This window comes from Dendropsophus ebraccatus, chromosome 3, assembly GCF_027789765.1.
Source record: "Dendropsophus ebraccatus isolate aDenEbr1 chromosome 3, aDenEbr1.pat, whole genome shotgun sequence".
In the NCBI taxonomy this organism is placed as follows: Eukaryota; Metazoa; Chordata; class Amphibia; order Anura; family Hylidae; genus Dendropsophus; species Dendropsophus ebraccatus.
The window spans coordinates 148,819,360-148,831,598 of record NC_091456.1 but is presented as its reverse complement, the minus strand read 5'-3'; the positions used below and the strand labels follow the sequence as shown (position 1 = coordinate 148,831,598).

The 12,239-nt window shown below is 39.5% G+C and overlaps 1 protein-coding gene across 8 annotated transcripts in view; it reads right to left on the bottom strand.

Annotated features, from left to right (window-relative positions):
* ADGRV1 (adhesion G protein-coupled receptor V1) overlaps positions 1 to 12,239 on the bottom strand; it is a 354,135-nt gene that overhangs the window by 285,752 nt on the left and 56,144 nt on the right. For all 8 annotated transcript variants that reach the window (XM_069962903.1, XM_069962904.1, XM_069962907.1 and 5 more), the window contains one exon: positions 10,040 to 10,140. In XM_069962903.1, the coding sequence (XP_069819004.1) occupies positions 10,040 to 10,140 (101 nt within the window). The remainder of the gene's footprint in view (positions 1 to 10,039; positions 10,141 to 12,239) is intronic.

The following is a 12,239-nucleotide window of genomic DNA, read 5'->3' as shown; positions in this document are numbered from 1 at the left end:
GCACTCTCTGTCTGGGAAGAGAGGGGTTACAGCTATGGAGATTACCTCCACAGTCCTGTCCCCTGATGCAAGCCCCAGCCTGAAGTGGATCTGCTATGATTTGGAAGGTGAGGGAGACTTCCTGGGTCAGAGTACAAGGCTGTAGACCCCGCTATGCAGACCATGTCCCTCCTCCACTCGCGCTCCCACCTAGTACAGGGAGCTCTTAAACCAAAGCAATGCTCTTAAACCAAGTCATAATTTTGAAAAACTGTGAGCTCTTAAACCAAAACGCTCTTAAACCAAGTTACTCGTAAACCAAGGTACCACTGTATATATATATAGGCACACACACACAGAGACAGCCTTTGGGATGTGCGACCACAGGGCGCCTCACTCCCGGCAAGCTCAATATAACTTGGGTCCCCAACAGGGACATCTAACTTGCAACCCCCAAGCTGTTGCAAAACTAAAATTCCTATCATGTCTGGACAGCCAAAGCTTTACCTGTCCAGGGATGACAGGAATTGTAGTTCCTATATAGTCAAGTCAGAATGGGATGACACTTGCAAGATCATAATAACATGACAGGTCTGACTGTGTTATGAATGTTCATGTGATTCTTCCTGCTTCAACACTACAAACAATATACATTACAAAAGCTTTGCCAGGCCAAAGGACAGAAGCTGTACTAAGGAAGTAAGATACTAAATGGTCTATAAAATTACTCTATATAGTCACATTGTTTTGTGACCATTATCATAATTGGCATTTAATAATTATTAATAAAGTCGCTGCCTCTCCCCTGCTTCTCTGTGGCTTGATGTACAGCGATGTCTTTGTCGATTCATTCGGCAGGACCGCAGACAATAGTGACTGTGCTGGATACTGAGCTACTCTGGACAACACAATGGTGAATTCTCTGCAGCATCAAGCAGAGAGCAGCAAATTACACACCCATGCACTTCATTGCATCTAACCAAATTGGCTAGTTGAAATGCTAATTGCCTTTCAGCCATGGGGATAGACGGCCAGGAGATCTTGTGCTTCAGAGAAGGACGCACATTTTTTTTTCCACTCCTGGTCTATTGTCTTGATGAGAATTATTCTAAATCCATTCATAAAGGTAGCTACTTGTCTAACCTTTAAAATTGTGGGAAATTTCTAAAGACCAGACGGGCATCACAAATCGGATGGCCTAAGCAAGCTACAACCAGATGGCTGGATTAAGTCCTTGTTAATGCTTTAATAAAATAATGCTTGAAGCTGGTAAAGAAAGAAAAGGGTCTTGCACAAAAACAGACGAGTTGTATATAGGGGGAGCAGATTGTGTCGCAACAAAATACCCCACTTTAGACAGTGTTTACAATTGCCTTACATTGTGACTGTGTAACTTATCTGGCTGTAAACAACCCTTTGTAAACTTTGAAAGATGAAAAAAAAAAAAAAGTTAACGGTTTCCAAAAACTTTCTAAAAAAAAGAACTGAATGAAAACAGGCTATATCTCATTTTCATATATCCTAAGGGGTATGTTTACCATATTAGGCAGGCATGAAGATTAATACATCTAAATCTTATAGACTGTAAGCTCCAGCAAGCAGAGCCCTTGCACCTTCTGTTCTATTGTATTCTCCTCTGTTGGTAAGAATAGATTCTCAGTGTGTGTCCCTGACTGAGAATGTAAAATAGGAGTCAAAATACATATTCTACACAAAATTTAAAGTCATGTATAGACATATATTTATAGTAATTGCTTTCCTCTTTTGTTTTTTATTTAGACTCACTTAATTATTTTTTCAGGATTGGTATGAATCTCTGCAAGATTATGATGTAACTTTTGCCAGGTTGACAATCACTCTAAATGCTATGAATCAGCCAAATACATTTAATGCTAAACTATGAATTGAAGCAATTCTGTACCCACAATATGCCCCCCCCCCCCCCCACCCAAACCACTTGTACTGTTGCATAGCTGATTTTAATCCAAGATCTGTGCTGGGGTCCATTCAGCAGTTCAGCAGGTGATGCAGTTATTGTCCTAAAAATAACTTTTAAACTTGCCCTGTGTCAAATAGGTGTGGCCTAAAAGGTCTGTGCCCTAGGCCTGCATCGCCTCTCTGTCCCTCCTCCCCGCCCTCTTCACCATTAGGAATCCCCTTACGGCCATCAGTTATCTCTTCTGTCCTCTTCTCATACCCAGTAATGTTCGGCATGGCTAAGCGTTTCTGTCTTCTCTATGGAGAGGGGAGGGGTGTGCTGCAGGGGTGAGCTCTGGCTTCGGATTATCTCTCCTTGAACAAAGGGGTCGTCCATGGACCGTCAGGAGTGCCTTGTATACTGTATGCTGACAGCTGGTATGACTAGTTAAGTATTAGGGTGTATGAGGACCTTTACAATAAATATAACATTATATTATGGGTAGGATAGATAATAAATGACTTATCACTGGAACTCCTATCAATCACTAGATTGAGGGTCCTAAGTCCAATTTTTCCTCACTGCATAAGCAAGCAAGAATGGATTAATATTTATAAAACACCCTTGATTCCAGAGCGCTAAATAGGCAGTGAAGCACATGCCTGGCATTGTATTTTATGTCTGAAGACCCCAGTGATCAGATACTGTATGTCAACTATTCTGTGAATAGGCAATACATGTCAAATGTGGGGAACCCCTTTAAGATCAGGGAAGGCCACAAGCCAGATTATCTTTAGTGGCTTTGACTAATGTAGTAATATTCACATTTAAAAATTAGAGTAGACTGTGGCTACACTCCCACAATGTAATTTTTGAACTGTAAACAACTAAAAAAATGGCTTCTTGCAAAAAACAGCTAAACCTTAGGAGACCAAAAACTGTGTGGGAACATAGCCTATAGATGTCAGAAGCAATGACTATTCATTTGGTTACCTGCCTCTTGGGATCAGTCTATCCCTAACCTCTGTCTAGCAGAGGTAAGCAGAATCTCATTCTCCTCAATTAGCAGACTCATATAGTTCCCCCCAAAATTACTGAACCAACGACATAAAAATTCCTTCCAGTTCTTGCATAGTTTTATTATACTGACACAGCAAGATGTCCTACCCCTTTGTACCGATACATCTAACTCCAGCCAATTATTTTTTTTTTAGAATCTGAGGTATTTCAGCCAATTTGTGTTCCTTCTGGCTAATTCTGAATAGAATGTGCACAGCAAGAAGGTATAACAATGCCCCCACCTGGATTATTCTGAATGATCAGACACAACACAGCTCAGTATTTATCCTCAGACTATGGTTTCTATTCATCTGGGCTAACTCAAGTTGCCATGACCAAAGGGAAACCTTTCTAATTTCCCCACTTTAGTCCTACATGCTGGAGCAGCAATCCACTAAGCCGTGTATTGACAATGCAAGAGAGTTGTCACATAAAAGCATTGCTCCTCCAGCTACTTCAAAAAGCAGAGATGCCAAGATTCCTTTAAATAGAGAAAAGCTCTCCCAGAAGCAACACAGCATATATATGCATATATATATATATATACTTATTCCAAGAAGACATCATTTTGAGGATTTTGGATATAAACACAAACAAAAATTTTGTATAAAATAGTACTAGACAATAGTCCGAAGAAGGCCTCCATGTTCCCTTTCTGCCAGATTAAACACCACTCTTGTCCTCAGTATGGATGTGGTTTTGCATCTTAGTGCCATTGAAGTGAATGTTATACCACACACAGCCTGGTGACAGGGGTGGTGCTGTTTTTAACTGTGTTTTTTTCAATTCGCCATAACCTCTTTAGGCTATGTTCACACTACGTAAAACTATGGCCGTAGTTCTCGCCGCAGAACTTCGGCCGTAGTTTTGAGGGGTGAAACATAGCCTTATTTGTAATGGGATCCCAGCTGGAGCGTATACACATCGTATGCGCTCCGGCCGGGATCCCAATGCGGCGCCGGAAAAAACTGACATGTCAGTTTTCTGCGTCTGGAATTCAGTGAATTCCGGACGCAGAAAGACCTGTCAGTTTACACAGTGAAGCGGCTCCGGCGGCTTGCTTCACTGTGGGCTATGGTAAGCTCTGATGCGGGCGCGCACTGATGCGCCTGCATCAGAGCTCTGCAGCCGGACGGATCATCCGGAGATGATCCGGGCTGAGACCGGCCGTTCTGTGACCCGGCCGGGGTCACAGAACGGCCGGATGTTCACAGCGTGTGAACATAGCCTTAATGTTTTAAGGGATCAATGGCAGGTCATTTGATCTGAGCAGACAGCCTAATAAAGACTTCTATAAATTCCATTTTATGTCTGTAAATCCTTACATACACAACGCTCTCAAACATTTTGACAAACACCCATAACTCTTGAGACTGGACCCCATATTGACAGCCGCAGAGCTACTACAACAGCCAGTTACTAGACTAACCAATGTGATTAAGAAAACGGGTGGCAGTTCCTCCCATAAGATAGCCAGGTACATACGAAGACAGTCACAACATTGCCCGACAATCCCCTCTTAAAATAGCCATAGTGCCTCTTAACAATGCTCTTCTATAGAGGTTGTCTAAAGCATTTAAAAAATATTCCTATTTCTTTTTGCCTTTTTTGTCTCTATGACGTGTCAAAAGTTTTTTTCTATAATGACATGTACACTTTAAGTCCCCCTGTCATTAGGCCCCCATACTGTATACCTCCCCCCCCCCTGCAATAAGGACCTCCACAATGTATACCTCCTTCCCCTTTTGTAGAAGTTCCCCATATTGTATACATCCCCCTCTGCAGGTAGTCCCAAAACTTTATACCTTCCTCCCCCTTTTGTAGTTGGCTCACATCTTCTTACCCCTCCTGCCTCCCATGCAGATTGTGTTGAGTAGGGGCGGGGGGTGGACCATAACAAGTCTGGCAGTGATTGGTTGATGCTCAGCACCCAATATCAGGGATTTGGTCAGCTGACTTTAACTAGGGTTTATTATTGGAGTAGGGCCTATATTTCAAGCCTAAGCTACTCCAAAAAGCTTGCAAAATGAAGCTAGGTTTTATTTTCAGACAAACACTGTAACTGTTATAGCGCCCCTGATGTTCTTTTAATTTGATTGTAGTGTGTCTAAAGGTAACAAGAAGTTGCTGCTAGTATAATGAGTATATTATAGTATATTGGTGGATCTTCATAGCAGGAATTACCCAAGTTATTGTATGAAGTGATGCAGGTGGTGGGACTAAGCCACTGGCTATCTGTGACCACCAGTACTGGTAACATTATGTGGATGCCATGTAATCTCTAGCCATGGGCCAGACAGCCCCTTTTAAACAGTACAACAGTGCTCAATAACACTACCAATAGCTCTATAATCATTATAGTCCAATTGATTCTATAAGTGAGCCATTAACAGTGCCCTCACAAGGTAACATGAAAGTCATTTCATAAGTCACTGTGTTTTTTTTTATAATGATAGTAACAATGTCCCAATAGTAGTGCCTCCATAATAAATACTATACAATGCATTTATAACAATGCCCCCTCCTTATACCACACCCACCCACACACCAGGGACAGCAACAGTGCCATGGCTCTGTACAGAAATTCCATAACATAAATGCTTCTCTTCCATGAAGGCATTAAAACACTCCACTGAAATGTAAAATAATAATTCTATCAATGTAGAATACAGTTTCCCTTTTATTGTCATTCTATACAGTCAGCAAAGAACAATAATTAATCTGGTGATAGGCTGATAGGATAACTTCTGGCTTGCGCTACTCATGCCCTGCGATGCCCTCAGGACTAAGACCCAGTGCCCTCTAACTTCCTGACATGACTGGACTACATGTCAAATGATTTTACAATTAAAACTAAAATTTTTGCCCAAAACAGCAAACTATAAAAATGCCTATACTGCTACATTTTCTGACCTTTAATATGGGGTTACACTTATATATAGAATTTCAGATAACAAAAGTAAAATCCTTCTGGTAGGAATTGGCCACTTTACATTGAGAAAGAAGAACTGAACACCCTGTGCCATCTCAAACAAAACCAAAAACTTTGAATTATTTAATGTTAACACCTGACTGCAGCTCATTGTAAAAGAATGCAACCCGCACAACAATGCAGAGCTGAAATATGGTAACCTAATCCTGCCATGGGCTCAGATGAACTGCGCAGTTACACAGTTACTTTCTGACTGTCAGATACATGACTGACTCCAGGATATACAGGTCATCACAGATATCAGATGAAGCACGTGCCCAGCTATCAGTCTGGAAACTGCAGCTACCAATAAAACAGGTATTTTTATTATCATAAAAGCACAAATAGCAATACAACAAGGCATGTGTGGCTGTAAAATAATATATTAAAACAGGTTTCCAACAGTCTAAGTGTAAAAAAATAATAATGTAATATACACACAAAATATAATAAAGTATAGATACTGTATGCTTCTACACTAGATTAACCCTACAGATGTATTACATACTTTTTGCATATTGCATAGTTTTGATATTATTTCTAGTTTTATTTTATTAATTTAGGATGTCCTGTCTATATAGATGTGTAATAGATGCAAGCACTGAGAAAAGAAAAAAAAAACTCTCTGTGCTCGTCTAGTTAGCTCATTTCTCATACTCTCCTGAATTAGGGATTCCCTAAGCTATTTCTATTGGGAGGATCTGGAATTAGTGTTTACACAACAGTAATCCTTCCTGCAGCAAATCCTCATGGCTATATGTAAAAGTTAGTGAAGCAGCACTGGACGAATAGATGACATGGATGGTGCCACTTACCTGAACCATGGGGCTGATAGCACAGCCAGTCTAGATGGGTTAGTGTGACATGTCTTGCTGTGTTGAGCTTCTTGAGTGTATCACATTGTCAGTGTCTTACCCTGAGCACATGGAGGAAGGAGGAGCTGTACTGTCTGCTACTAATCCAGACATCATCACAGAAAGCTATCACTGCCCTTCTGCCCTGGGCACTGAGATCAGCAACGCAGGTCTATCAGTTACACCGGGAACATAGACTATGTCTACGACACATCCCAGCACAGAGAATATACGAGTCTGACATATGGCAGATGGGAACTGTCATGTGTAGTAACACAATCCTACACCTCCAATGTTTAGGAATGGACATGATGACATATAGAGGTTTATCATTACAATCCTAACTCATTTTATAGATGGTTAGCAAATATATTACATTGACCACTAATGGCATTTCAGGTACAGTATTCTAGATTAATTTATAGTGATGAGCGAATAGTGAAATATTCGAATATTCGATATTCGTACGAATATCTCCCGAATATTCGAATATTCGATCGAATATTCGATCCCATTAAAGTCTATGGGAACAAGTATTCGATTATTGAAAAACATCTATTCGACCACTTAGAGGTAAAAAACGGAAGCTGGGGGAATTAAGCGCTTATCAAAAATGTATCGAATATTCGGCGAACTATTCGATAATATTCAATAGATCGAATACCTTACTATTTGATCGAATATCTATTCGATCGAACAGTATTCACTCATCACTATTAATTTACTGATCATAATAGCTATTTGTGCTGAGACAGTAACGAAAATGCAGAGTCTGATTAAGGTAGATGGAGGAGCTTGGTGGGAAACCCCCCCATCCCATTGCTGGATCCCCTATAACAGCCACATATAGGAGCTCCTTTATCCATTTATGTACGTGTCTATCTAACTAGTGTTAATATAAAGCAACTTAGGTAGAAAATTATATTTTTATAGAAATATCCACATGCATGAGTCGCATCTGTGCCTTTTCTTAGTAAGATAGGATCGCTGAGCAGCCATGGAAACTTGCCTTGTCGATAACCAAGATGGCCTTCTTATAATCTAACCCTGCCGAGACCACTAAAGAAATATTTAATCACGTTTTGCTAAGATACTCAACCTACATTTTAGTCACATCATTACAAAAGCAGCCTATTATTCATTTGTAGAGTTCATTCACATGCAGTAACATTATATAATATATGGGTTTTCTTATATAACCTGGGAGTCTTAAAACTATTTGTATACCATACTATAACAGGTGAAAACAACGACCGGTAGAGCCTCCCTGTTGGGACCCTCATCAATCCCAATCTCTGGCTGTTGGTGCAGGACAAACCAAGCATAAATCGTTGTTCACCTTTGAATACAATAGAAAATATGTAGACTGCCAAACATAGAAATTTACATGATAGGTTAAACCCACTGACTGACAACATCAATGTGACGTTGATAAAATTTTGAAATAGGTAACAGCATATATATTTTATGAAAAATACAGAAACAATGTGTAATAAATTTTATTAGAAGCCAGAGCTTCAATAATTTTGCCCCTTTGTTGGTCCTTTCATCCATAATTATGGGAACTATTTAGTTTATTCTCAAGCCTCACAGGAATAAAAAGAGGCTTACATGCATCTCTGCTCTTATTAATATCTATGGGGACTGAATATAGATCCGTCCCCCTAAAACCAGCTGTAGGCTGACATATATAGTGTATGAAGGAGAACAAATCTCCAAGCATAACTGAGTATTGACTGACTAACAAAATAAATTACATGCATGTGTATATAGCAGATTGAACATATAAAAAAATATTTTGGAGCTAAAGTCTAAGCTAACATCTTCTACCAACTGCTGGTTGTAGAACGTGTTTTAAGGGGATGTCCCACAATACACACTGATGGCATGTCATAAAACAACCTCCTTCATCTCCCATAATGCTTAGCTGTCAGCAGGGTGGCAACTGGACTGTATGGAATGATGGACTGTACTTAAAGATGCTATATTTTATATCGGGGGTTTGCCCTTTGAATGTCTACAAAAGTGACTGTGTACAAGGGAATTGCATTAACTACAGTTGAGCGAACTTTGAGCATGCCAGGGTTGTCTGAACCCAAGCATACTGCATTTGATTAGAGGTGACGGATGAAGTTGGATGCAGCTCTAGGGAGTCCAGGAAAACAAGGAAACTGGGGTACAGCCATAGGCTGTTTGCCCTTTAATGTGCACTTGTCATTATAAAAACTTTTGACATGTCATAGACACATGTCAAAACTTTTGATTGGTCCAGGTCTGAGTGTTCAGAACCATACTGATCGTGAGACGAGTCATAGGAGAAAAAGATTGCTGATCTCAGGGAGACCAGCCAAACGATAATACTGCCGGCCTTAGTGCTCAATGCAGTGAATTCCTAGGTGCATTGCCCCTTGGGAAACATGAATATGCAAAAGAAGAGCCTGTGGAGCCTCATTGAAGAATCTCGAAACACAGGAATAGTCAGATATCCCTCTGGGAAGGACCCAGCCAAGGGGTGGCTCCTGTAAGGAAACCCCCATATTAAGTGGCCCTATAAGTCAATGTAATGACAAGGGAAAAACCAAGGCCAGGAAACCATCCACATACAGCTGTTGCCCCTCATCAGTGTGGAGCAGGATTCTGGCTTGGCATTGCTCCCACCTACGCCAGTCTTAAATAAAGCCCTATCTCCTTTTCTTAGCAGAATTACTAAGAGGCACCTCAGCAGGCCCTGTGCAACAAATCTACACCTGCTTCACGCCTCCTCCCCACCTTGATGCCATTAGGCAGGCTTACTACAGGGAAAAGGGGGAAATCTGTGCCTTTTCCCTGGCATACACCCCAGCCGCAGCCTTCATAAATCTCCCCCTAAATGTCTACAATAGTGACTGTGTACAAGGGAAATGCATTTATTAGAGCTAAGCCATAGCCTGCACGTTTGGGTTTGGAGGAACCCTAGCATGCTCGAAGTTCGCTCAACTCTAGCATTTACATCAGATCCCCAATACATAATAACATCACAATCATTACAATCTCTAGGAACTAAACAATTCTGACAGTAAAAATATATTAGAGAGAGGCTCAAAATGCATAAATCATGAGTGTTAAAGTTGTGTTAGGAATTGTTAGGAACATGCAACGCTACATCCACAATATTTACAGTGCCAAATATCTTATGTTACATGTTATCACGAGACTACATTTGAACTGCATCAAAACCGCGCAATGTTTACTAAACAGAAGATAACTGTGATACAGCACCTGCAACCTTCTGGAAATGCAGATGGAACTCTCTTCCCATTGTTCTCTTTCTATTTCCACTAAGTGGAGGAACTGCTCTCAGTTGCTTACATTGCACAAAGCTGAAAATAAAACATCAATGTTATAGATACAAGTAATCAACCGAATGGGAGAAAAGGGGGTATATATAAGGTCAAACTGCATGTAGTGAATTGGACCTAGACCCACCCTTCCACATCATTGCCAGGGAGCAGAAGGCTTTAGCTGTCTTCTGCTCTTCTGCTCCATGAACAACCACTATAATATCATTTTGAAAACAAAGAGGGGAATTTATCAAGGGTTTGTGCCTATATTTAGGTGAATAGTTGGATTTTCAACCTTTTTTTGGGGGGGGGGGGGATTAGTTTTTACATTTATTATAGATTTTTTTTTACTTTATATATTTTGCTTTCTCTATATATTTAATTTTTATTTTACATATTGTGCCCCCTGGTACATTAGCCACAGTTACCGGGGGGAAACAGTACATAATATGTTATACTCACTGCAGAGTTTATCTGGTCTGCCAAGACCCAGCATCTCCTGCAGCTACCCGATCACCAGAATGGGATACAGGAAGCCTTATGGCTCCTGCTGACCCGTGTACACATAATTCTTTGAGAGCTGTGTATACAGAGATAGGGAAGGCCTGGACAGTAGTAAACCCATCCCTGCCTTCTCTCTGGAGGGCCACTGACACTGACAGCCAGCTTTCCCTACAGCAGCTTGCTTGCACTGCTGTTCTGGAAACACCCATAAAACAGAATAGAGTCTGCTCCCTGTGTCGGGTCATATCTCTATGTGGACATAATAGCCAGTAAATGTCTTATCATGCAGTACAGATGTTGGGGACCCCCATTTTCCATGTAGGTGTGAGTCTTAGAGGTGAGACCCACATCAATAACACATTTTGCTATTGAAATCTTAAATTTACATTTTACATGCATTTTAAATTTCAAATAATGAAACCCATAAACAGGTCAATAAATTTTTTAAAAAAAAACTACTCATGTGTATGTAATCCATGCAATACAAATACTAATACTAAGGGTCCACATACAATAAAGTATTGAAAATTTGTTGTACAAATCTTAGCCATTAATACAGTTTATGAATTTAACGATTTTATAGAAACATAAACTATTGACAGCAGAAAAGACCACATAGCCCATCTAGTCTGCCCCTATATTATTTCCCTTTTCATTTAAAGCCCCCAAAAAGTTCGACAGCACTCTTATTGGACTTTATATGCATATAGACTTTTTTCACACCACATGCACCCCTGCTTCTACTCCTATTGCCTAGATTTTGGCTGCTTAGAAAGACTTGGAGTGGAGAGTTAAACAGTGTTAGCTGCTTTCTTATGTTGTGTGGATTATCTATCTGCCTATCTATCTATCTATCTATCTATCTATCTATCTATCTATCTATCTATATATCTATCTACTATTTATCTATCTACTATCTATCTATCTATCTATCTATCTACTATTTATCTATCTACCATCTAGCTATCTATTTATTATCTATCTATCTATCTATCCAATATCTATCTATCTATCTATCTATCTATCTATCTATCTATCTATCCAATATCTATCTATCTACTATCTATCTATCTATCTATCTACCTATCTATCTTTTATTTATCTATCTATCTATCTATCTATCTATCTATCTATCTATCTCCTATCTATCTATCTATCTATCTATCTATCTATCTATCTATCTATCTCTCTATCTATCTCCTATCTATCTATTATCTATCTATCTATCTATCTATCTATCTATGTATCTATCTATTATCTATCTATCTATTATTTATCTGTCTATCTATCTATCTATCTATCTATCTATCTGTCTGTCGATCTATCTTTTATCTATCTATTATCTATCTATCTATCTATCTATCTATCTCCTATCTATCTATCTATCTATCTATCTATCTATCTATCTATCTACACAATATCTATCTATCTTTTTATTCTAAATCTATCTATTTATTTATCTATCTATTCCATATCTATCTATCTATCTATCTATCTATCTATCTATCTATCTATCTTACTGAACATGGAATAAAACACTTTGGATCTGGCTTAATCCCTGGATAGTTCATTGGATTTATGGGTTGGCTGACCGATAGATATCAGAGGGTTGTTGTTAATGGTGTGTATTCTGA